Raw genomic sequence first — 26,985 nt, forward strand, 5'->3', positions numbered from 1 at the left:
TAGATTCCACATATAAATGAGATCATATGGTATTTGTCTTTCTCTGTCTGACTTATTTCACTTAACATAATGTTCTCTAGGTCCATCCATGTTATTGCAAATGGTAAGATTTCTTTTCTTCTTTATGGCTGTGTAATACTCCATTGTATAAATGTATCACAGTTTCTTAATCCAGTCATCTACCAAAGGGCATTTCGGTTGTTTCCATGTCTTGGCTATTGTGTATAGTGCTGCAATAAACATAGGGGTGCATAAAGTTTTTTGAATTAGGTTTTGGATTTCTCCGGATAGATACCTAGGAGTAGAATTGCTGGATCATAAGGTAGTTCCATTTTCAGATTTTTGAGATACCTCCATACTGTTTTCCATAGTGGCTGCACCAATCTGCAATCCCACCAACAGTGCACAAGCATTGCCTTTTCTCCACATCCGCGCCAGCACTTGTTGTTTGTTGATTTATATATGATAGCCGTTTTGACTGGGGTGAGATGGTATCTCATTGTGGTTTTTATTTGCGTTTCTCTAATGATTAGTGAGTTTGAGCATTTTTTCATATGTCTGTTCGCCATCTGTATCTCCTTTTTAGAAAAATGTGTCTTCATGTCCTCTGCCCGTTTTTTAATTGGGTTGTTTGTTTTTTTGGAGTTGAGTTGAGTGAGTTTTTTATAAATTTGTGATATTAACCCCTTATCAGATATATCATTGGCAAATATTTTTTCCCATTCGGTAGGATCCCTTTTTGTTTTATTGATGGTTTCCTTTGCTGTGAAAAAACTTTTTAGTTTGATATAATCCCACATGTTTATTTTTTCTCTTACTTCCCTTGCATGAGGGGATATATCAGTAAAAATCTTACTATTTAATTCCTTCATGTTATTACTTGCTGTCTTATGTTTTCTTTAGAATTACTTTTTGTTCTGTTTATAATTTATTGAATTGGACACTTAGCTCATAAAATTTCCATCCTTTTCCCCTAATAATCTATATAAAGCTATAAATTGCCTTCTAAGTGTTACTTTAGCTGCATCTCACAAATGCTTACATGTAATATTTTCATTATCATTTGGTTCTAAGTAATTTCCAATTTCAGTGAGGGTTCCTTTTTTGACCCATGAATTATTTAGAAGTATTTTTTATTTGCAAATACTCAGAGGTTTTTGTTATCTTGTGGTTGGTGTCTACTTTTCATGCACCGTGGTCAGAGAATGTGGTTGGTATAATATCAGATCTTTGTTATTTGTTGAGACTCCTTTACTACATGGCCTTTTTACCCCCTCTGCTTGATGAAAGGATTGTGTGTCCTGTAATTGTTGAATGCAGTGTCCTAATTACATCCTGTAGATCAACCTTGTTAATTGTGTTAGTCAAATACTTTGTGGCCTTCTATTTTCTACCTGCTCGATCTATCAGTTACTAAGAGAACTGTGCTGAAATGTATTGTCTTTTGTCCCTTGCAGTTCTGCCAGTGTTTGCTTTAAGGTGGTGATGTTAGCTGCCTGTGTCAAAATATTATATTTATTTAATATTTATTTACTTAATAAATAAATATATTTACTTAATAAATAAATACATTTATTTAATAAATAAATATTTACTTAATAAATAAATATATTTATTTAATAAACACTTTATTTCAAAGTGTTTCTTTTATCCTTATGTGGTGACTCTCTTTATTTCTAATGTATTGTGCTTTAAATTTTACTTTTGTCTGATATTAATATACCTATGCTGTGTTTTACTGTCCCTTTGTTTTCATCATTTCTGTGTTCTTTTGTTTTAAACAAATCTCTGCATTTTGTTGTTAGTGTTTTTAATTTTATCTCAGACTTTCTTTGATTAGTTTAATCATTTATATTTATTGCTTATTGATAACACTGGGATATTTTTTCTACTATCCATTTTGTACTTTATTGTACTCTTGACTTTTATTCTCCTTCCTCCACTCTGCTAGATTAATTTTTTTCTTCCCTTTTTTTCTTTCCATTGGTTTATAAATTATATTCTATTTCTAGTTGCCTACTGATTATCCCTAAATTTTTAACTTAATTTAGCAATGTCTAAGGTTAATCACTAAATATACCCTCCTCCCAAACAGTACTCAGTCTTAGGCTCAATCTCTTACCTTTATATTAGGTAGAATTAGCTTCAACTGCATATGACAGAAAAGAAACAGCAGCTTAAATAAGACAGCACGCTATGTCCCAGTCAGGTAAGAGAAGGCAGGAAGTAGGGCTCCCACACTAGTTGGCAGCTCCTGCTATCGTACCAGCCAAGGGGCAGTTGTGATTTTTGAATCTGAAAATTCCCATTTTTCACTGGTTCTCAGAAATTCCAGATATTATCTCTCTGGATATTGCCCCTCACCCACTGTGTATATAGTCTCTTCTAGTCTTTCCTCTGGGCCTTCCTCTTTAACATTTAAAAAATATTTTTTTCCCTCTGTACTGTGCTCTGGGCAATTTTCTCAGCGCATTCTTCTAGCTTACTGACTCTCTCCTCAGCTGTATCCAGTCTGTTGCCTGGCTCGTCACAAAGAGTTTCTTTGGTTTTTTCCAGTGACTATGTGTTTTATTTCTGTGTTACATTTGATTATTTTTCAAGTCCCTGTTCTCTTTTTCATAATATCTTGTTCTTAGTGTTTCACTTTCTTCCTTTGTCTTTAATCTTTCCAGATGTACATTTTTTTACATTTTCTTTCCAATTATTTTTCTATTATCTCAGTTCTGAGAACTCTGATCCTCCTGTGTATTGGGCCTGCTGACTCTTGTCCATGGTGAATTGTTTCCTCGCATGTTTTGGAGTTTTTACTGTAAGCTCATACTGAGTGGGGCTTATTCCTGTGGAAATTCTTGATCGTCAGAAGTATCTCCCGGAATGGCTTTCTGTATGTTTCTGAGAGACGCTCCAGAGCACCACTAGGTCAAAATCCAGGTTATGCTAGTTTATAGCCTGGGGTTCTCAGAACATAGAGTTACATAGGCTCCGCTTCGTTTTCGTGTTTCTTGGGCAACTCCCCTCGCATCCATCTTCTCGTCCCCTTTGCTGATGGGGGGCTTTTTCTAGCTCACCCCTTCTGTAGTCCCAGCTTTGTTTAAGGTCTCAGGGTCAGCTCTCCAGATGGACCTCGCCTCCTGTTTCTTCTTAGTTCTTCACACTTGCCCGGGTCCTACCTTCCTAGAATCAATAGCTCCTCTTAGAGCCACAACACTTGCATCCACACGCTCATGATTCTGGTTTTCAGTTCCCTCATTTTTAGCACCTGCAGATTTCCCATCTTTTCTATGAGTTCAGCTGTGCTTTTTTAAAATGTTCCCTTTTATCTGGCATGGTGAGAGCTTTGTAGAGGGAGAGCTTTTAAGCTGTCTTAGTCTCTCATCATCTCTTCATTCATGCCGTCAGAATCACTCCATTCTGTTTTGTTCAACAAACTTCCTGCGCTCCCACAATGTACCAGAAACTGTGCTTGTTCTCATTATTTCTTTCCTTCCTTCCTGTACACTCACATGCCCACATACGCACACACACATGAGCACATCCACACACACACAGCCAAGGTCTCAGAGCTCAAACGTCAAATCCCAAGGGGTGAGGACAAAAGAGGGCAGGAGAGAATGCATCCTTCCAAGCATTGCATCTTTAAAGCTTACCACCACACAGCCATCACCCTAAAGACAAACCTCGGCTGCCGAGACACCTGTAGCTAGCCCCACATTCACTGCTTAGACCATGCTGCAGATTCAGCCTCTCAGACGAGTCCTCAGCATTGTTGGAGCAAGGCCCTCATTGTCTCTCTGGCGCCCTCTGATCTTGACTCCTCGGGGCATCTGCCCAGCTCAAAACTGCCTGGGGGCCCCGGCATCCCCCCTGTTGTCACCCCCCCCATCCTATCTCAGTGCCCTGCCAGGGCAGCCCCACAGCTCAGCTCCCTCTGACACCAGCTCATGAGTGCTGGCACCGTGTGTTTACACCCCTCACTGTGGCCCACTGGAGTGATCCCGTGTCCCTTCCCTGCACCACACTGTCAGCACAGGCCCCAGAATGACTCAGAGACCTCTGGAAACGTCTGTTCTCTTTTTTATTTTTTTTCCAACTTTTTATTTATTTTAAGTGTGTTGTAAGCTCCAAGTCAAGTAGTTGTTTCAATCTAGTCGTGGAGGGCACAGCTCACAGTGGCCCATGAGGGGATCAAACCCACAACCTTGTTGTTAAGAGCACGGCGCTCTAACCACCTGAGCTAACCTGCCTCCCCCACGTCGTGTTCTCTTGATGGACTGTTTTCGGACTAACTACTCTGTGTAGGAACACATAGATCTGCTCGGATGAAAGGTGGAGAGCTCTTTGGCCCCCTTAGATGCCTGTGTACAGTCGAGGACGGCTAAAGGTAAGCAATTTGCTGCTAATAATTGAATATTTGGAGAGAAACATCTATTTCTGTAGCAATTGTGAAGAATAAACTCAGGAAGGTTGATTGGAATGGCATGTCACAGCTGCAAAACATTTCTGAGGTCTTCTGAAAGACCTCAGAATGTCTTTTCTGAAGGGCTGGAAAGGACATCCCCCCACCTCCAGCCATAGAAAAGCTTTAGAAATCAGAGGCTGAGAAAGCAGTCTCAGAACAGATGCTTCGGAAAGCTCCGCGCCCATGGCGTTTGGCCAATTAAGCCAGGCTAGGTGGACAGGCAGATTCCACGTTAGCTGCACAGAGACAAGGCTCCCGCCCTCCCCTTACTGCCACGCCACCCCAGATGTGTTCTGTGTGAAGGAATAATAATCACCCCTCACGCTGCCCAGTGTGTGTCTGTGAAACACCGTCTGCAGACAGGTGCCTCGTTTGGGCCTCACGACCCACCCAGGAGGAAGAGAGAGCAGTGGCATGCAGTGGGGGTAAGGAGCCGTGCCAGCACACAGCCTCCCCGAGTTCAAAACCAGTTGAGAAGTAACACTAAGGGAGTACCGGCCTAACTTCTGTAAAGATCTGGATGGAAGGATGTGCTTCCCTGTTGTGGCCCGAGTGGCCTTGCGGGGAATTGAGCGCTGAGTCCCAGTGAGAGGTAAACAACTGCAGCCCCGTCAGGTTCAGAGCCTGCCTAGAGGGCAGAACTTACCCACCCAGTGGGCAAAGATCAGATCGCGTGCCCAGCCCGGCCTACTCAGTTCTTCCTGCCTGGGGACAGAGCTCAGGAGTGTGGTAACAGAAGTCCTTCCACGGATAAGGATGAAACCAGAGAATGGAGGCTCCCTCCATTGTAGTGTCTCTGCTCTCGGTGAGGCAGTTGTGGCCCTTCCCAAGTCTTCGCAACACCTGGGATGGAGAGAGGTTTGCTGGCTCCTTGCATCACCCCACAGAGGGGCAGAGAGAAGAATTTTATTGAAATGCCTCAGCTTCTCTCTGCTGAGCCATTCATGGGGGCTCCTCTGCAGCGTCAATCCAGCCACCTCCTTCCCCAGCTGCCCCTGGCGATGAGCCTGGAAGGAAGCGTTGACCCCAGGGATGATGCCGACGTACGAGCTCGTGTGATTCATATTATAAGGGCTGCCTGCTGCCCTGCCACTTGTCAGCAGTGTGGCAGACATTGGACATCTGTGCATCTAATATAAATCATTTAACTTCTTTAATCTGAAGTTATCTCCTGCGTAAGTAAGGATTAGATAGGTAGTTTTGAACGTTTGGCCCTGAAATGCTTTTTATTATGTAAAATTAAAGCAGAACCTCAAGTTTAATACAGAAACAAGTGGTTTTTTAGCATGAATGTGTGAGTATTCCTTGTAGACACTTCTTTATGAAGTCATTCATGAGACATCAGCATTTTGAGCTGAACGTAGATGAGTGTGTTATTTTTTAATTAGGTTTTTACAAATGCAGTTTAAAATATTTCTTAATAATTTGAACCAAACATCTGTAGAAGCCCCAGCACACCTCACACCCTCTGGCACCAGACTCTGAGAATAGACTGAGTGTTACCTCTGCCCCTAGGGCTGGAATCCGAAAGGGACATGCAAAGAGCATTCAAGAAAGGCTCGCAGGCCCAGCAAGGAATCGTGAAGTGATGGGCAGCGTGTGGACCTTGGGGTCCTGCAGCCTCTCAGGTCACCTCTTACAGGCACCACCTACTTACAGGACTGCCGCTGCCGGCTCGCTGGAGCACCTGTTGGACTCGTTACTTGTGTTGTAACTGGGGTGTAACTGGGCCAGGCCTGCTTCCTTAAACAGGCTCAGGGGTCCTTGGCATTCTCTTCCGTGCAGCATCCTCAGTTGGAGAGGGTGTGCCTGGTGGTTTGGGGCTTGCCCTGATGGAGGGGAGTCCTGTGGTCCAGAGAGCCACCCCTACCCCCCGGGGAGTCTAGAGCAGCCTCAGCATGTGGAGCTTCCCCCTGGGCGTGCCCACCGCAGCCCGCGGGGCTTCTCATCCCACATCAGGCTCCGGCGGAAGCCGGTCGCTTACCAGTCAGGCCAGCTAAGTTTTCTTGGCAGCTGTGTAATTTCCCCTCAGCTGCTTCCAGTCTCACGTTAGGATCACACGAGCTCAGATGACAAAGACGTGCAGCAGAGTAAGTGTATGCTTCAGGGACGTCGGCAAGGTGTTTGCACAGCTCCTTCTGGGAGAGACGGCGCCTGTTGGGAGCTGACAAAGGCAGGCTCCGTAGAGGTAGAGCTGAGGTTAGGGGTGCCGTATGCTGCTAGGCATCCTGTTTCTAATTGTTCCTTCTGCTCTTCCCTCCAGAGGTCTGGTCTCTGTAGCTCTGGGAAATTTCTTCCAGGCCCTGGGCCTCCCTCTTCCTGCTGCTCTAGAGTCTAGACCCCAAGAGAAAGGATGGAGCACCAGGGACGCTGGGGTTATCAGACAGGCCACCCAGCGTGAGCTCCGAGGGCAGGCTGGCCGCCAGCCCTGAGGTAGGACAGCAGCGTGATGGCTGAGGGCTTGGGCACAGTCAAGCTCCATGGCCTTGGACAGTTTTCTTAACCTTTCTGATTGAGTTTTGTCATCCGTAAAATGGGGAGAATACTAATACCTAGTAGTGGCTGAAGGTTAAATAAGTTATTTGATTAGAAATGCCTGACACATGCGACAGAACGGGGAGGACACAGATGAGCCTTTTTGCCACCCTCCCCTCAGTTTATCAGTTAAAAGTTACTTGTTGAGCACCTATAATGTACAGGGTACTCTTTGTTAAAAGTAGAAATTTAAAACTCGCCATGATCAAACTCAGGGAGCACAGCAGTTGGTTCCTCCATGGCAGAAGAGTCCTGGGTTCAAACCCTAACTCTGCCACTTCCTAGCTCTGAGACCTTGCCCCACATCATGTTTCTTAGCACCTCAGTTTCTTTCATCTATAAATGGGGGTGCTGGGAGGGTTCGAGGCCAGGTGCAGCAGTAAGAGAGCCAGAGGTGCACAGCAAGTGTGTGGTGAATGGCTGAGCCATGCAGAGTGTACAGCTTACTGTGCCATGCCACAGGCCTGCTGCGGACCAGGCCTGGCAGCCACACCAGCAAGTTGTTAAATGGCTTAAATGCATGATGTTCTTTTGAAAGTTATACAAGAGAATAAAGTATGGAGACCCCAGAAAGATAAATTCCTACTTGGGGAGAAACTCGAGACCCAACTGAGCGCAGGGAGAGATGTCAGTGAATGAGCACTGGACTAGGAGTCCAAACACCTGAGCCTCAGGCAGCACTTACGCACCGGGGCAGGCTCAGGCCCCAGTTCCTGCCCACACGGTGGGCACACTGACCCCTCCCCTCCCTGCCCCCTTTGGTAAAAGGGTAGAGCGCTCCCACATTGGAGGGGCTCCCGAGTAGCTTCCTGTCAATCTCATCGTGATGAAATGGGTGGGCAAAAAAGGAGGGACATTATTACAGAAGGAGAGAGTCAAACTCTAGTGAAACACTGGACACAAATGCCCAGATGAAGGAGAGAGTATACTGAACTACAAGTCTTCTTCATGAGTTGCTGGCTTTTCCCCAGCACCCTTCATTGCGCCAGCCATGATTTGCTTCTCAGCCCACTGGCGGGGGCGTCTGGACCAGGTGACGCCAGTCGTCTTTGGTTGTTGTTGACTCGTGTCTCTCGCTCTCCTTCGTGTCCCACTTTTGGTTCCATTCTGCCTCGTAGAGTCCCATCCTTTTCCCTTCATTATGTCTCCATCTTCTGTGGCGAAGTTTGTGGACCATAATACTTCAACCCGCGTCGGCTTAATTGTTGCAATTGGCCCTGAGAGAATCCAGGAAATGAGAGTGGCTCCCACTGCCTGGTGATGAGGCCAGTGAGATCAGTCAGCAGCTCCAGCCTGCACGCACCCTGCCAGCCACTGCCGAGGGTCCCCTAACACGCTGTCTGTGTGGAGGATAGAGGCCTAGGTGTCAGGGGCAGGGGGTGCTCTCGATAAGCAGCATGTGGGTGCGCTGGCTCCAGGGACGTGGGCCCTGCGGTGCTCCCGCTGCTCCTTGTAGCATGATGGGGCTGCCAGAGCTTGGCCACACCTGAGTTCCTCTGCCTGGGAGGGATGCGCATTTCGCCCAAGCTCTGCAGGGGGCGGGAGCCTTCCCTGGGTCTCAGAGACAACGGAGAGGGGCCTGTGAAGTCAGCTCTCTGGTGGCAGGTGCAGGAGGACACATGGTCCTGAGCATGGCACTTGGAATCAGGTGACCCATGTCGTGGGTCCAGCCATTTGCTTCAGGGACCTCAGACAGGTCCCTAAGTGTCTGCTTCCTCATCTGGTGGGTGGAGATGCATAGCTGTGTACGCCTCCAGAGTGAGGGTGGAGATTCAGTGGCAAAACCAGGACAAAGCCCTTGGCAAGTGCCGGGCCCACAGCACTGAGTGCATGGTGCTGCTCGCCGTGTGTTACTCAGTGTGCCGTTTCCACCCATCTCCAGGAGCCCGGCCTGGCCCCGACACCTGGAGCATCTGGCTGGGTCGGCATCTGCTCAGACCTGTCCACAGCCACCTGGAAACTCAAGCATCTCAGGGCGGCCGAGTGGTTTTCATGCTGTCCCCAGAACTGTCCACCACATTTATTTTGCTTGCTCGTTAAACTCATAAGGAATCCCTGCATCGTATGTCATGGGACTGGGGCAGTATCAGCCATACACCAGGGTCACAGGGGACGCAGTCCAACCCTGAAAATGCACAAGAGTAGAAACCACAAGACCTGAGTTCAGCCCCAGCACTTAACCAGTCGCTTCCCCTCCCCAAGCCTGTTTCCTCTTCTGTAAAATGGGGTGAGGGTATACTTTCCCTGCTTCTCCCACGGGGCCGATTGGAGGAGGGAGAGTGAAGTCAGAGCAGAGTTAAGTGTGTCCAAGGACGGCACTGGAAGGGTCAGGCTCAAAGCTGCAGGCTCAGTCCTACCTCCAGCCAGGCAGACGTGAATCACATGGTAAAAATAAGGGAAGGGGCGGGGGGGGGGGCATTGCAATCTGGGTGTTGCTTCTCCCTCTGTCCACCCTAATCAGTCCAGGGAACAGCCCAGGGCAGTGAGTTTGAGTTACAGGACTTCTGGTCCAGTCCCAGCTCGGGGAACCCAGTCAGGTCAACCATGAGCCTTTGGCCTCCATTTCCTCATCTGTAAAGTGGAGATTCTAGTGCCCAAGTCTGTGACTTGCTGCCTCTGCCACAGACTGAAATGCTCCTGGTCCCTGCAGGCAGAGATGCTGCCAGGCCCGGGTACCGTGGACCCTGCATCCCCAGTGCCGTTCCCACGCCCTCTCCTGCTGCACCTCTGAGAAGCTCTATATGCCTCAGTCCCCGCACAGCAGCTTTCTCAGTGTGCTCAGTCACGTGGTGGTGCTTGCTACCAACAGCTCCAAAACTCATGGTGCAGCCCTGGATGCCCCTTCATGTCTGTCTGTCTGTCGCCCCACCCCCACCCCACCCTTCCCGGCTCCCTCTGTGATTCCTCCTCCTCCCATCCCTCCCAAACCAGCCAACAATAGCTGGGGACAGCGGCCACTCATCCAGGTCACTCCCTTGCAAGGTGGTGTAAAGCGTCAGGGATTAGCAGGAAATGGGAGTCACCTCCCAGCCAAGGAGGGCAGGAAAGGGGCAGAGTCTCCACCAGAGCAGTGGATGCCGACCCTCTCCTCCCTCCTCCCAGGGCACTTGGGCAAAATGCTTCCCTGCAGTGCGGCCATCAGCCTTCCCAACTGGAGGAATGCCTCCATTCTCCCCTCCTGCAGTTCCGCTCTGCTTGTTCCCGAGCAGATGATAACAGAGATGGAGCATATGGGCCCCAAAGTCACCGGGCATTCTGGGAAAGTGACACTGTGCTACCCCAGGCTTCGTGGGAGGGGCCCATCGGCTCCTGAGCACAGCTTCTCCCTTTGTTCTTCACAAGGGCGCGAGGTCGCCTCTCCTGAGCCTCCTGAAAAGGAAATGCACACTCTCTGACTTGAGAAAGAAGCCCCGCAATCTAGGCAGCGGTCTGGGAAGGCAGGTATAGGGTACGCGTATACATGGGGGGGGAACATGTGGGAGCCAAGACAGTCCCTCCTGGGCCTCTCCTGCCTCAGCCCCCACCCAGGCGAGTGCTGCGTGCAGCACAGCCACGCACCATCCTGGCCTCCACCTCCCCTTCCCCGGCAGCGTGCTCCCGTGGAGGTCCTGCAGATGTGTTAGGAGCCCCCCCCCCCCGCCAGAGTGCAGAGGGCAGGTCACAGAAGGCACCCAGCTGGGCTCCAGGCCTTGCTCCATGATGGCCTCGCTGAGTCACCCCGCCTGGGCTAGGTGCCTTTGGCACCCTCCAAGCTGATTTTCCTCCCACTGCACCTCTGACAGGTCTGTGTACCTTCGAGCTCGAGCATGCAGGCTGCTTCAGGGGTGGTTTTCCTTGCCTGGATTGGGAAAGCTGGGTGAAGGGAAACATCAGCCCAGGCTGAGGAAGCCTGGACATTCTTCCTCCCTGTCCCCAGAGACATCTCAGGCCTGACAGAGCAGCCCCTTTCCCTCTCCTGGCCTGGTCCTCGACTGCTCCTGCAGACACTCGGGTCCAGGCACCCAGGGCGTCGGAACCCTGAAGCCCCATCCCTCCCAGCCACGCGATGAGCTCATCTGGAGGCAGCTCGGAGCTTTGAGCATGTGGCCAGGGGCTGGCCGTTCCCAGGGCTGCAGGCGAAGACTGGCATGTCCTGGGAAGGCAGCCCTGAGAGCCCAGCTCAGGAGGCGGGAAGGAAGCCCAAGAAGGGCACAGAAAGCAGGAGAAAGCAGGGCAGCTGGAGCCCCCCTTCTCTGCTCATTCACTGTGGCTCCATGAGTGTAAGGTTACCCTTTTTGGTAGGGAAGGGAGCAGGCAGGTATATAGTCCTTAGCAGAGAAGCTACTTGGTGAGGAAGGAAGAGAATGCTTTTCTGACTTCCTTTCACCTTTGACCTGTGGCCAGCTTGACTATATGCTTTGCCTGCTTTGTTCTGGCTTTCCCTGGGAACTCCCAGGAGGCCCTAAGATTAGGAGTGTGAATCTTGATTCTTCAGAGCAGCAGGGGAGGGGACTGGCTAAATATAACCCAGCCTGCCTGTGGGCTAAGTAGCCCAAGCCAGGCCCACAGAGACCGTACTGGCCCCTTCAGAATCCAGTGCCCAGCACTCACTAGGCACCAGAGTAGATCTGCACATACAGGCACATCCCTCTTCCTTTCTCTCCACTCACAGATTGGGACCTATTCCTAGAGCTTTAGACATAGAAGAAAACTGGAAGAAACTAACGTAGCCTCTGACACTACGATTCTCTGGTCTCTGGGCAGGCGCTGGACTGGAACGCTGGCAGCTGAGGAGCCCGGCTTTGGCTGGCCAGCTGTTGGTGATGGCGGGCTGAGGCGGGGCAGGCAGTACAGAGTTAAGACAGGCCCTCACCCCTGGGGAGCTTTCAGGCTGGTTGGTGTTTCAGGAGAAGGTCACCGAGACCAGGCAGAGCCCAAGGTGTGCAGTGAGTGCTCCAGCCAGACCTGTCACTGCTCTGCCCTGGACTTCAGTCATCCAGCTGTGAAATGGGACTGATCGCCACCCTCCCTGCTTCAGAGGGCTGCTGGGGAGAAGAACTAAGGTCCGGCCTGAGAACAGGCCTTGGCAAGGATACTCAGGTACAAAGTCTGGGGATTGCCTGTCACAACCTACTCCTCTTCTCCGCAGGGCCACCCGTTCATCGTGCAGTTCAATGATGGAAACGCCACTGTGGTGTCCATGTGGGTGTGCAGGGCGCTGGAGGAGAGGCGCAGCCAGCAGGGGCCTCCCTGAGGCCTGTGGGGTGCCGAAAGCCCAGGACTGGTCACCAAGCGGAAACCCCACCTGTCGCACCCTTTCCGTTTGCTGTCTACACCAGAAGAGCTTTGCTGGGCCCGGGCTCCCCTGCTCTCACCTTCAGCCCCGCCGGTAGATGGCCTCGCCTAGGGAGCCATCAGGGATAGCCAGCCCTGGCCAGGTCAAGCTTCGCCCCCTCCTATCTGGAGGCATCGACTGAGGGGAAGGTAAAGGGGTGGGAGCATCAACAAATGGAGGCTCCTATGCACCTGCCCTCTTCCTTTTTCCTAACGTTTTTATTTGTAAAGGGTCAAGTGCCATCAGCAGCACTGATGGAAATAAAAGTATTACTGCTTTATGATTGTCTCCCCCATGAGGGATGTACTGTACAGGGTGCCTGTTACCCACCCAGGGTTGGGGGAGGGGGGCTCCCACTTCAGCAGGGGTGTGTGGCAGTGCCACCCCCCCCCCCCCGGGCATGGAGCTGCCCTTCCCCAGGCACTTGCAAGCACCTGAGTACCTCATGGTGTTCTGGGATGAGGCCCACAGCCCAGCCCAATTGACAGACCCAGAATCGAGGCGTGGAGGTCCCCAAACCAAGTCTCTCAGCAGGAGTAGCTGAGCCAGCACTAGAGCTGACATCTCAGCGCCCCATCATGTGCTCCTTGCTGGACTGGGGTTTGTCCCACGCGAAGGCTGGGCTGTCCCGACAGCAACAGGAGCTCCAACACAGTGGTTTGACCCTGCGCAGTGAGTGAGGAGGGGGCAGGAGCCCAGGAGTTGGAAAAGGTGGTTCTAAGAGGCCCTCCTTCCACCCGCACTCCCCACCACCGGCTCCCCTTTATAGCACGCTGCCCCCCACTGCCCTTGACCCCACACCCAGCGAACCTTATTCACCTCAGGCTATTTATTCAGTCATCTTCTCAGGTAATCTTCTCAACCATCCTCCAGGTAAGTGTGGTGACCCCCATTTTACAGGTGAGGAACAGGCTCAGTGAGGCTCAGGTTTCCCCTTGGAGGTCTAAGTGGCATCCGAACTCATCCACAACCTCCTCCACCACGTTCCCGTCTCTGTTTTCCCAGGGCCCAAGCTACATCCTGGGACTTGGCCGTGACTCATTTCTCTTCACACCCCCCATCTAGCCCACCTGGAAGTCCCGTTGTCTTTGCCTTCAAAATGTATTGATTCCACCACTTCCCATCTTTATCCAAGGCTCCGTTCCTGGATCACTGCAGCAGCCTCTTCCTGCCAGGCCCTGCTCCCACCCTGCCCCTGGCAGTCTGTTTTCCACACGGCTGCTAGAGGGAGCCAGTTAAAGCCAGGCAGATCATGCCCCACTCAGAACCTCCGGGATCTCCCAGCTCGCTCAGAGGACAAGCCAAAGACCCAACAATGGCCGGTGTCACCCTACAATCTACCCCCATTATCTCTGACCCCAACTCCCATCACCCCCAACTCACTCTGCCCAAGCTACCAGGCCTCCTCACCGACCCGTGACAGCCAGGCACACACGCCCGCCCACCTCAGGCCACGGCACAGACAGCCAGCCAACCCCAGAAGGTTCACACTCCCTCCATAGTGTAGCAGCTAGGAAGCCGCTGCCCAGCCCTGGACGACGCAGCGGGGACATCTCCCAGTTCCCCTTGCATTTAACGGGCCATGTGACTAGTGTTTGTCAATGGAATGAGAGCCAATGGCATGTTGCTTCCCGGCCAGAAAGCTTAAGATGCAGATGTGCCTCCTCCACTACCCCTTTCTCCATCCTCCTGCTAAATGAAAAGAATGCCTGCAGCAGGAGGTGCGGGAAGGCTGAGCCACAAATGGAAGGAGCCCGAATCCTTGAATCACCGTGTGGAGGAACGGGCCACCCAAGGAACCACCTGCATTGAACTGGTAAATGAGCTAGACCTAAACCTTTGGTTGATGTGTGACTGGCAGCTGTATTATGCCGACTAATGTAGGCCTTTGTACTTGGAACGGGAGCATTCTTCCCCACGTTTCCACCTGGCTCACTCCTATACCCTTCAGGTCTTTGTTCAAATGGGATCTCAGTGAGTCCTGACCTGACCACTCTATTTCAAATGGCAACTCTCCCACACCTGCTTCCTGGCACTCATGCTCCTCTTGCTGGCACCATTTCCTCCACTGCACTTGGTACTGTTCTACAAACCACTAGTTTGACAATTTCTTCTCTCTTCTGTCTCCTCCTTTCCCTGCCTCTCCACTCCCCCCACACACACACCCCACCCCCGCCCCAGCACCATGTACACTCCACAAGGGCAGAGATTCTGGTGTTTTCTTGGCATGGCGTTCCCAGTGCCAAGAACAGGGAGCCTGGCCTAGCAGGTGCCCAATAAATGTTTGTTGTCTGAGTGGCCAAAAGTGGCAGGGCTGTGATTCCAAGCCCAGGCTCAGTCCTCCATGGAGGGGCCACGCTAGTGAGGCATCACTGTTTCCCTGGGGAGGGTCTGAGTCCTCATCATGTTCCACACTTTTCAAGGTGGTGCAGGCCTCTAGCTGCCCCGGGCCCCAGACAGAGTGTTCAACTCCTTACTGAGCACCTGCTGTTCCCTGGGACTAGGAAGATCACAGAACTGGCTGAGGCCCAGGCCGTTCAGGCAGCTCCTCCCTGGTCAGTGCTCAGGGCAGTGAGGGGCACTCAGTGAGTGGGAATGCTCAGGGGCTCCACAGAGGGGCCTGACCACCCCGGAATGTGAACCAGCCACCACCCAGACTTAACGCTTATCGTTGCTTTGAGAAGATGCACCCAGCAAGCCTGTCATCCCCAAATCCCAAGCCACGGGTGGTGGGGAAAATGAGCCAGCACTGTGCTGAGGGCTTGCTAGTGACTCATTTAATCTTCACAATGATCCCATGAGGTAAGTGATATTATTCTGCCCATTTTACAGATGGAGAAACTGATGCACAGAGAGGCCAAGAAACTTGTGCAAGGTCACCCAACAAGTCAGTGACAAATCACAGTTTGGAACTCGGAACCCCACCCTTAACCACAGCTCCCCAAGCACTACATACGTGCGTGTGACTGTGCACACATGTGTCCCAGCTATAGCATGCGTACAAACTCGGGTGTGCAAAGATACACCTTTGGGAATGGGGCCCAGGGAGCTGCTCTGACCAGCCCCCCTAAACCCAGAACACCCAGACAGAGAGCCCTCCAATGGCACTGTAACACTGCTCCAGAGGGCCCTGGACAGGGAGACCAGCTTCCAAGCTGACCCCAGAGCATGTCTCCATCTGAGCCTGTTTCCTCATCGGTAAGTGCAGAGGTTGATCTCCCTGAGTGCGGGAGCTGCTCCCAGCCCTGACATTCCCTGACTCCCAGCAGGAGCTCTCACCCGTTGGGGCTGTGGACCCCAATGAGCACCCCACAAAAGAGACAGAGCCTTGCCCCAGAATAACCTGCACCCATATGCACACATGGTCTTATTCATAACTAGGGTTTGCGGACCCCAGGTTGAGAGCCGCTGCTTTGGGGCAGCCCCCCAGAGTCTACATTTCCCTCTGTTTTGAGTCTTTGGAAGTCTTCAGAAGTCCCCTGAGGGATTCTGCAAAGACCCCTCTGGCTGGAGGACAGGGTCCTCTTTGGCCTGTTTAGGCTGGGTCACCCCTCTGCTCACCCTGGGCAGCCCGGAGGCCCAGCTGTGCTTGCATTCAGAGAACGTGAGAGGGCTGCGACCTGGAACACGGGGGCAGGAATGCACTCTTCCCTCTGCCCATAATGCCACCCTGCCCATATCGCCAACTCCCACTCCTCCCTTCACGCCCCTCTTCAACAGCGCTGCCTCTTGGAAACCTCATTATTCCCTCCTCTGGTTACAGACTGTGAGCCCCCTCCCCCCAGGGCAAGGGTGAGTCTCCTCTCTCCCCAGGACCTGGCCAGGGCTGGCACACGGAAGGTGGAAGGCGCTCCAAGGCCAGGAGGGCTGCGAAGATGGAGGAGGGAGCGCTCAGGCCCAGGGTTCTTAGGGAAGCCCCCTCTCACCAGAGCTTGTCACTCTCCTGTTCTCATCTCACTGCAACCCTCAGTGACGCCCATGTGCCGTCTAACCAGAGCCTCCTGAGACTGGACCCTGTGGGATGCAGCCTTGGGCCTCAGACCTCCAGGGGAGCCTGGAGGGGAGAGTGTCTGGGACAGGAGAGTCCTCACAGGGTCCCCAGCTCACACTGGAAAGAAGGCGTCACCCTGGCTTGGAGGCACAGAGGCCCCTCAGCACTCAGGCCACTGTCTCTTCCTGGTTCTGTCCTTCGCTTTTTCCCCCATGTGAAACAAGGGTTCCAGAATCCCAGGGCTTCGGAGAACCTCTAAAAAGACAGTGGGGACAGAGGGAAGGCAGATGGTACCCTTTTCCCCAGATGTGGTTAGGCACAGTCCATGGGGCCCAGCCCAGCTGGGAGGTGGTCCGGCCTGAAAGGTGGGCTGAATGCTATTATATAACCTGACTGGGAAGCTGCAGGTATCTGCCTGGAGGCCAAGTACGCAAGCTGAACAGACCCGCATCTTTGGGGGAAGGCATGTGCTTCCAGATCTCTGCACACTCAGGTCTGAAGGCCAGAACATAACTTCCGAGTGAGGCCCCATATGGTGCCAGGCACGCCCTTCCATCTCACAGTTGGTCAGCTGCCTCCACTTGGAGTGGGGGAGCCCAGAGACCACCAGGTTGCCTCAAATGCGTTTTCCATCCCCACTGACTGCTGGCTGCCCAGATTCCCTACTGGAGCTTCATCCTTTAGCAAAGTCTGGGCCCTATTGGGATGGGAGTCTCTGTTCTCACTCAGTGTGGAGGGAGAACATGGGACCCAGAGTCCTGGGGAAGGGGAGGAAGGCAGTGCCAGGCAAGCCTTCAGAGGGACAAGAAGGGAGGCAGCAGTGATAGCTCACGGCGGCCCCGGGAGCCAACAGTGTCCTGGCTCCGCAGTGGGGCCAGGTGGACTCCCATGACTACCTCACCAGGTCCCAACTTCCACGTCAAGGGATCAGGGTGTTTTCACGTCAGGCAGGCAGAAGCAGCTCAGTCCAAGAGCAGGAGAGACTCCCAGGGGTGTGTGGCAAAGGCCAGCAGGTGTGATGCAGGGGACCAGCAGTGGGAACAGTAAATGGCTCAGGACAGAGCCCGAGCCTGGTCCTTTGTGGGCACTGGCCACTAGCAGGGGGTGAAGGGAGCTCAGCCAGCCCTCTGTGGCAGGGCTGGGTTTCAATGGCACTTCCTGACTTTGTCATCCTGGAGACTGGACCGCCGGGGGATGCAGCAATTGTGGGCGGCAATTGTGTCCCTGATCCACCAGAGACTCATAAACTAGGGCACAGGTAGGTGGGGTGGGGCTGGCAGTGGATGGGGCCCCTCAGTGGAAGGCCAGGTGGAGTCCCCAGAGATTGGGGACAGTCCACCGAGATAGACTGTAATGTGGTGTGGGGTCAGGGGAGCAGCAGAGCCCAGGCCTTGTAATGACAAATTTTCTGCTGAGCAACTACAAATATTCACTGTGACTTTGGACAGAGTCTGAAAAAGACTTTGCTTCCTCCCTTGGCGGTATCATTTGTCTTGTTTTGAAGCCACGAGATTGCAGGCAGGCACGAACTTATAGACTAAAGTTTGTCTTAATTGCTGTGGTGTCACCACCTCTCTGGCAGATAACAGCACAATGACCGAGTCGATGGGGCTGAGCCCTCCAGGTCCTTCTTCTAAAGTGAGACAAATTTCCCTCCTTTGAGCCCCACAGTCCATTGGCAGCTCTGTCATTTATTTATCTCCCTAACAGTGTGAATTAACTTGCAAAGGATAAAAAGTCTCTCCTGCGCTCAGACTTAGTTAAAAGCATCCAGTTGGGGGAGGACAGTCCATGCTGCTGGTCCTCCCTAAGAATTTGCTTTTTATCCTTCCACCCCTTTTGGGCAGTAACAGGGAGAGCAGTGGGAAAAGCAGTGAGGCAGCAAGATGGGGGAAAAAGCATAGGGGGTTCCCAGAGTTCCAGTGTGCAGATCACGTTCTTTCTAAGAAAGAAAAGAATCGCATACCTGAGCATGGCAAACGGTCTTCACACTTGCCTGTTTTGGTCCTCCCATACCTGTCAGGGTGGGGGCATGACTGCCCCGCCTCTCTCCCCCACTCCATGTTCCATCACAGGAGTGACCCTCTGCTCCCTGAATGAGCCGAGCCCTCTTTGCGTGGGAGCCACTGTGCCCTTAGCCCTGGACACCTTCCCCTGCCACCTTTTTTCTCCTGCCGAACTCCTACTCATCCTCCAAGGCTCAGCTAAATGTAGTTCCTCTGAGGAGGCCTTTCCGTCATCCCACCCGGCCCACCTGTGACTCCGGAGGCCGAGGGTGGGGACAGAAGTGCCCCCCACCAATCCGAGAGCACAGACACCCACCTGCCCTCACCCATAAACTGTTAGGCAAGTTCCCCACACACACTCCAGCTTCCAAGGGCCTCTTGTTAGAGAAATCTGTGGTCAACAGAATATGACAGCCCCTCCCACAAGATGTCCTCATCCTACTGCCTGGGAACTATGAATATATCACATTACATGGCAACGGGGAGTTATGATTGCAGGTGGAATTAAGGTTGCTAATGAGCTGACCTTAAAATCAGCCGGATGTAGTCACAAGGTGGGTCACAAAGTGGAAGAGGGAGGCAGGAGAGGACAGGTAGAGTCAGAGATTTGAAGGTGCTACCCTGTTTCCCCGAAAATAAGATATAGCCGGACCATCTGCTCTAATGCATCTTTTGGAGCAAAAATTAATATAAGACCCGGTCTTATATAATATAATATTGTATAAGACCGGGTCTTATAGTAAAATAAGACCGGGTCTTATATTAATTTTTGTTCCAAAAGATGCATTAGAGCTGACGGTCTGGCTAGGTCTTATTTTCAGGGAAACACAGTACTCTGCTGCATTTGAAAATGGAGGAAGGAGCCAGGAGCCAAGGAACATAGACACCCTCTAGAAGCTGGAAAAGGCAAGGAAACATCCTTTCTAGAGCCTCTAAGAGGAATGAAGCTCTGCTAACACCTTGATTTTAGCCCAGTGACACCCATTTCCAACTTCTGACCTCCAGAATTGTAAAATAATTGTTTTAAAGCACTGTGGTCATTTGCTATAGCAGCAATAGCAAACGAAAACAATGTCTCCTCTTCATTTCCCAGCCCAGGCTGTCCCAAATGCCTTCGGAACAAACACTTGCGTGTGTCCACCCCTTTACAGTTTACAAAGCCCATGTTGCAGACCCGCACCCTCAGGCGCCCCCACCCACTGCCTGCGCACCCACACACTCTCCCAGCACCATGCACCCAGCACCACCAATTCCCAGTCTTCCAGCGTCAGGCTCTCCATCAGGCCTGTAGCTCCACTCTCTCCCCCCAGCCCCTCCCCAGAGCCCTGGAGGCTGGGCCCTTACTGGGCCTCACCTGTTCTGGGTACCTGCTGGGGTGAGAGGTAGCCCCAGCAGGTACCTCTCTGAATCCTTAGCAGCCCAACACAGCCACTGGAGACACCGTTTGTTCATCAGACTCTTACTCAGCACCTCCCGTGTGCCAGCAGCTGGGGACACAGCAGCTATTGAGGCAAGCTAGCCCTGTGCTCTGTAGCCAACATTCCAGCAGGGGAGACAGACAAGAAAGAATACCACAATTTCAGGTGGGGACATTGCTATGGAGAATATATAAAGCGGAGTAAAGGGGTAGAGAGGGACAGGACTAGGGCAGGGGTGGCAGCAGTGGTGTTGGGAGGAGGGTTGCTTTCCTCTTTCCATTGACACGAGCTAAAGGGACTTGAGCTCCCCGCCCCCCATGTGCCAGGTGCTGTGCTGGGCCCTTGGCATCTCTCATCTCAGTTCTCCAACAATCCTGAGGCCAGCATGCCTATTTCATGATCAAGGAAGCTGAGGTTCAGAGACGTCAAGTGATTCCCACAAAACCACGCAGCTAGGAAGTAGCAGCCCTGAGATTCCAACCCTGACCTACCTGAAGTGAAGCCTGTTTCCTCAGCGACAGCTGTCTCCACGTGAGATGTGGGCCATGTTCTCTTAGGACTCTCGCTCCAGTAAGACAGAATACCCCATAGGCACTCCATCCCAGGCCAGCGCCACATACATGGGAAGGCAGAGGGAGAGGTGAATTGTCATTGGGGGGCGGGGGGAAGAGGGAAAGCCTCAATGACACTTGCTGCAGAATTACTGGTTCCTGATTCCTGAGTAGGTATAGAAAACTTCCATTTGCAGCTGCAGAGGAAAGAAGCTAGATGAGCCCCTTCTCCAAGGAGACCCCATCTCTCCTGGGGAAAGGAGAATAGTCATTTCTCCAGACCAGGAAAGACAGTGAGGTGCCAAGACAATTTAATGAGGAGAGTAATCTCATCAAATGATGCTGAGACAACTGCATATCGTGTACAAAAGAGTGTATTTAGATCCTTACCTCACATCATACACAAAAAAATAACTCAAAATGCATCATAGACCTACATGTAAGAGCTAAAACTATAAAGCGCTTAGAAGAAAACAGATACATTGATGTCATCAAAAATAAAAACTTTTGTGCTTCAAAGGACATCATGAAGAAAGTGAAAAGACCACTCACAAAACAAGATATCTGCAAAACCTATATCTGATAAGGAACTTGTATCTCGAATATATGAAGAATTCTTTCAACTCAATAATAACACTACAAATAACTGACAAAGTAGGCAAAGACTCCAAATAAACATTTCTCCAAAGAAGATGTACCAATGGGCTATTAAGTACATGAAAAGATGTCCAAAATCATTAGTCATCAGAGAATGCAAGTCAAAACCATAATGAGATACTATTTCATACCCACTAAAATGGCTCTAATTAAAAGGACAGAAAATAACAAGTGCTGTCAAGGATGTGGAGAAACCGGTGCAGGGCTTTGGGAAAACTGTCTGGCAGTTCCTTAAAAGGGTAAACATAGAGTTACCCCAAGACCCAGCAATTCTACACCTAGATGTGTACCCGAGAGACATTAAAACATACAATCACACAAAAACTTGTATATGACTGTTCATAGCAGCATCATTCGTAATAGCCCCAAAGTGGAAACAACCCAAATATTCATCAATGGATGAATAAACAAAATGTAGGACAGCCATACAGTGGAATATCATTTGGCAATAAAAAGGGGATGAAGTACTGATACATGCTACAACATGGATTAAACTCTAAAACATGCTAAGTGAAAGAAGCCAGTCACAAAAGACCACATATTGCATGATTTCATTTATAAGAAAGGTCCAAAATAGGCAAATCTACAGAGGCAGAAAGTAGTGATTGCTTAGGGCTGGGGAGGGGAGGGATGTGGGGGTAATAGCAAATGGGTATGAGGTTTCTCTTTGGGTGATGAAAATGTTCTAAAAGTGATGGGTGATGGTTGCACACCTCTTTGAATATATGAAAAACCATTGAATTGTACACTTTAGATAGGTGAATTGTGTGGTATGTGAATTATATCCCGATAAAATTCAACCTGTCCCCGCAAGCCGACTGGACTCCACCGATGTTCAGGCAGCTATGCAGAAGCAATCTGAGGCTGACAGGGAACGGGGCCCTCACTCGTGCTCAGCACCTACTTTGTACCATCTGCTTTGTGCAGGGTTGCGACTACAGAGAGGATTTTCAGGACGCTGAGAGTGAAGACTTCCTTAAATTTTGCACACTGGTACCTCACTCTAATCCCAGACCTGTCTATGTGCCGTACACCCAGCGCTTTGTGTAATCCTCATGACATCCCTGTAAGACACATCTGACTACTTTACAGATGCTGGTTTGGAGACTACAACTGAACAGAACTGGGATTTTAACCCAGGTTTTGCTGGCTCCAGAGTCTATTTCCTTCCAGTCCTCCCCCACCATGCTAAGTGGAGAAGACCCTGGGAAGAAAGCCCCTTGCAACCAGGGGAGAGCTCAGCAAGCCAGCCAGCTGCTCCCCCACCTGCCTGGGCCCATCTATACCTCCTAAGAGAATAAGCCTTCAGGGCTCTGCCTGAGTAGCCTTGCCTGACGTGTGGAAGGTGGGGACCTCCGAGACATCACCTAGGAGCACAGAACCTTCTCCTTTTGAAGAACCAGATGGGCCACTAGATGCCAAGAGCACCATTCAGCCACTATGGCCAGCAAGTCATGTGGGATCTGGGTTGGGCCTCACAGCCCTTACACTCCAATGCTGCTCAATCATTCACTCACCAAAACAACGTTGTGCACCTACTGTGTGAGAGGCTGTGTTCTGGGCTGGGGGAATACAACAGCAAACGAACATCCCAGGGGGAGAAACAGAAAACACTCCCAAACAAATAATTGGGAAATATTAACCAGTGAACAATCCAATAATGAAAATAAAACAGCATGAGACAGAGAGGGATGAGGGGCCCAGGCCAACAGGCAGGCTCAGAGGCCTGTGCAGTGTCCAGGAGTCACCTCTGAGGCTTCTGAAAAGCAGGCACTGGAAAGATGTCAAGGCAGTCTGCTCTGTGTGGCAGAAACCTCTAGGTGCCATTGAGTCTCCTTGGTGTGTTTCCTTGGGTTTGTTAGAAATGTCAAGGTGCCCAGGGAGGCTCCCCTGAGCTGAGGACCTTGGAAAGAGACTGTGGCAAGCTAGGGCTGACAAGAGGGGAGCCCTTGGATGGCGAGGGATCTGGCATATGGACAGGGACCTGAACTAGAGATCAAGGGGGAAGGGGAGGCCTGGGGCCAGATGAGCTACTCGCCCACCCTCTTTCCCAAATACCCAGGCTCAGGCCTTGGGGGCTTCTGTGTCTGGTTGAGGCAAAGAAGTCTGGTCCTGGCTCCGTCCTCAGTTCCTCCCCGCCTAAATTTGCACCCCCAAGTGCGGAAAGAGCCCCAGCAGGAACAGAGCTTGTCCCTGTGACCTTCAAACCACTCCCAAGTTCTCCTGGCTCTGCCCCCTCCCCCCAAGCTCAAGTAACCTACACTCAACCAGGGCACCTCAGGCCCCACCCCGCAGGGTTCCAGGAGAAAGATGTTCATCTTTAGTACTCTGGCCTCAAACTAGGTCAATCCTTCACTCCAGCAAAGTGCCACTCAGTGTGTCCATTCTACAGGTGCAGGCATTGAGGCCAAGTCAAGGTCCGTGGTCACTCAGGTGGTCAGTAGAAGAACTGGATCTCGGCTGAGACTTTTCTTGCTCCTTTCGACGATGTCCCCAGGAGTGGGGAGTCCTCTGCTGGGCGGAGCCTTGTCCTGGCCTCTGATTCCCAAAGAGCCGGGTCTAGGCGGCAAGAAGCTGGAGTGCGCGGCCTCCCGCAAGTCCTGGCCTTTCGTGGCCTCGGTCTGCCCACTCAGCACCCGGAGTGAGGTGGGCCGGGAGCTCTGAGCACCGTCGCACGGGCTCACCTCTCCTTTGGGGAGACCCAGCAGGCTCCGCCCAACCGCCTTCACTTGCCTGGGCCTGGCCGCCTCGCGGGCCTCCGGTCTATCTGGCCTTCGGATTAATATCCAGATATTAAGTAAACAATAAATTAGCAAAACTACGAGAAAATTTTACAGCCCTTTGCATTTGGCAATCATTGAGTGTTAATTAGAAATTCATTACAATTAAAACCCTGCCTAAACAGGGCCTGCGCGCCTTAATTACATCTGATTTTTAATTCAGAATACGTGTTTACACAGTAAGCGCTACGTACCCCATGATTATCCCCAATCCTCTTTATACTGTACTAATTATGTAAATTAAACCTAATTAACTGACGAAAACTGCCGTTAATTCAACTGGTAAAAGATATGTGCTTGCGGAGGAGGCCCAAGCCGGAGCCAGAAAGGGTGCATGACGCGGGGCAGCGTGGACGCGTCGCCAGGGACGCACGAGCTGCGCGGACCCCGCTGGGGTGAAGGGAGCACGTGATCCCGAGTACGGCCCTCCGACCTTAGTGCCACCAGCAGTGGATAAAAAAGAGAGAATCCACGCTAACGGGGGTCAGAAAGGCTAAGGGCACCGACGTCTGCAGGCTACCCAGGCTCTGGTCAGGGCCGCAGGCCCCAGAGCGCCCTCTGAGGGAGAACGGTCCCACCCAGCCGTGTGTGAGCCTGAGTTCAAATCCCAAGGCTGCCCGGCACTAGCTGTCCGAACCTGAGTAAGTGACCTGGCTTTGCTAGGCCTGTTTCCTCAGCACGGTGTGCTGTCAGGGTTGGTAATTAAAAGCTTTTCCTTATCCTCCTTCTCTTCATTAAGATAGGCTCTCTCCGCAGCGTGCGAGGCACAATATTTGGGGTCCAGGAGATCAGCCTGCTTCCCTTATTGACCGAGGAACCCAGGTTGACTTCCACTGCCTGACCCTCAGTTTCCTGCCTGTAAAATGGGAATAAATGATCCATACTTATTGCAAGGGCCGTTGTGAGAACCCGCTCTGCAAACGGTAAAATGCGGTTCGCGCTGATACTAACCAACTGGATGCTGGGCCAGAGCAGAGCCCAGCCCCGACCCCCAAGAGCCGTTCCCAGGAGACCACTGTCCCTCCAGAGAGCGGCGGCGCTTCCCCAGCCTCTCTCCACGCGCCTTCCGTCTTTCTCCAGCTAAGACCTGGGTGAGAGTTGGGTGGGTCCGCGAAGCCAGGGGCGGGCGCAGGGAGCTGTCCTCAGCTTGGTGCTGAACAGAGACGCATAGCCGACCCTGCACGCCCCTGGTGCAGCAACCCAGAGAGGGAACTTTTGTCGGAGAAGTCCCCGGGCCCCCGGGGCCAGGCTGCTGGGAACGCCCTAGAGGCCGTCCCGGGAGGCGTTGTTGGCGCTCACAATACAATAGAGGCAGTACAGGCAGGCCCTGCTCATCCTCTTTCCACTCCCACCCACCACCACCACCCCAGGGGCCTCCTGGCTCCGCGGTCGTTGTCAACCACCACACCGAATTTTGAGATGCCTTTTAAAAAATCATTAGGAGGCTAAGAATAATTACCGAACGGGATTGTAATTATGGGGTGGGGGAGGCCGGCCAAGGGAGCGGGGATGAGCAGGTGGGAGCTGAAGGCGGCTCTCGGACTGCGAGGGAAAATAGGTTCCTGTTTTTCTCAGAGGGCAAGAGGAGGAGGAGAGAACGGCAGAGTTAGAACAGGACAGAGTCAGAGCCAGGGGAAGGCGGAGGGGACAGAGGCAGAGAGAGAAAACGGCTGAGCAGGCTCTGGGAGAAAAGAGAGAAAGGCAGGGCGATCCAAGAAAGAGAAACACGGAAACGAAAGGAGGCGAAAGAGCAAGAACCCGCTCTAGAAGAGACTCCGCAGGAACGACAGAGCCCTCAAACTTGGGGGTAGTTTTCGAGGCCTTGGAGATCCGTTAGCCAAGGGGAAAGGAGATGGCAAAAGAGTCCTCATGCCCGGCCTGGCCGCCCCCTCTCTCCAAGGGCTAGGCCTGGGTGATCCGCTCGCACCCACAGAGGCTTTTCCCAGGGTCCCGGCGAGCCAGGGAAGAGGAGAAAAGCGAGAGAGAGAAGTAGAGGAGAGGGGAGACGACCCCAGAGGAGCTGGAATGAAGGAGGGGAGAGGACCTGTAATCCGGAGCGTAAGGGAAAATGAGGGGGCGGGGGCGAGGGCGACCCGGCGCCGCTGGCCGCGGAAGATTTATGGCACCGCGCGGGTTCCAAGGACAGGCTGAGCCTGCCGCCGCTGCCAACGTCGGTAGCCGCAGTGGCCGCTGCGCCCCCTGCCCGAGCGGCCCCCGCGCCCCGGGCCATCCCTGCCATTATTAACTTCTGTTTGATTAGGGTAATTGTTCAAACTTGGGCTGGACAGTATGATTAATTACAGTTTAATTAACGTGTCCATTAAGGACACTTAATACCGCTGGGGGGGCCGGCGAGGGGGCGCCTGGGTACGAGCAAAGAAGGAGGGAGTGCGACTGGTAATACAAATGAAGAGACCGAGATTAAGAGAGAGAGTGAACACCGGGACCCAATGGGATAGTCGGGGTAAGGAATGGTAAAGATAGAAACCAACAAACAGAAAGGGCAGAGGGGTGGATAGAAATGCAGCTTTGAGAAGAGAGAGGACACCAAGGGGTATCTGCAGCGTCAAGGGGCTAGATAGACCCTCATCATGGAAAAACTGAACTAGGAGACCTGGAGAATAGTCTAGCACGTCAATTAGAGAGCAGTTGACCCCAGGTGTCTCCCAGCGAGGCCTTGGCTCCTGCCCAAGTTCGGTAGAGCCACCCAAACCCAGTTCCCGAGTCCACTCCTCAGTAAACGAAGTAGGAGGTCGCTCCTCCTCAGGCTGGAGCTGTCCTGACACCTCCCATCCAAGTCAGATGCGGTGGGGGAGTTGGTTCTGCCCCTTCCCAGCTGTCACACCGCCCTCCCCCCACCGTGGTCTCTGTCCCGGCCGCAAGTAACCCTTCTGGCTTCCCAGGGCCACTCTCCGGCTCCACCGCCCTGACCCGAAAGTGCGATACTCCTCCCCAGCTCCCGCCCCTCCCTCCTGAGCCCTCCTTAGTCCTATCACGCGGCCTTGGCCTGGACCGCTTCTGGCCCCTAGGAAGGGAGCGCCTCCCCCACTTCGTTCCTGGGGGCAAACTTTGCGGCCCCGGGGCCCTTCTTCCCTCCTGGCCCCTTTGGCAAGCGCGGGCCGCAGGTGCCGGGCGCAGGGCGCAGGTGTGCTGCCGCTTACCTGGGGAGCGCAGGCCCGGGGCTGAGGGGAGGCGGCGCGCGCGGCGTGTGGCCCGCAGGCTAGCGGGCCCCGGGAGGGCGCGAGTGACTGCGCGGGCGGTGGGTGTGGCGCCC

General features: G+C 52.3%; 1 protein-coding gene across 9 annotated transcripts in view; it reads left to right on the plus strand.

Annotated features, from left to right (window-relative positions):
* MAP2K5 (mitogen-activated protein kinase kinase 5) overlaps positions 1 to 12,588 on the plus strand; it is a 228,882-nt gene extending 216,294 nt beyond the window's left edge. For all 9 annotated transcript variants that reach the window (XM_074327515.2, XM_074327517.2, XM_088797318.1 and 6 more), the window contains one exon: positions 12,123 to 12,588. In XM_074327515.2, coding sequence (XP_074183616.1) covers positions 12,123 to 12,151 — 29 coding nt within the window. In that variant the 3' untranslated portion in view covers positions 12,152 to 12,588. The remainder of the gene's footprint in view (positions 1 to 12,122) is intronic.
* Positions 12,589 to 26,985: the final 14,397 nt, after the last annotated feature.

This window comes from Rhinolophus sinicus, chromosome 3 (assembly GCF_057876585.1).
Source record: "Rhinolophus sinicus isolate RSI-liver-muscle chromosome 3, RSI-T2T, whole genome shotgun sequence".
Taxonomy (NCBI): Eukaryota; Metazoa; Chordata; class Mammalia; order Chiroptera; family Rhinolophidae; genus Rhinolophus; species Rhinolophus sinicus.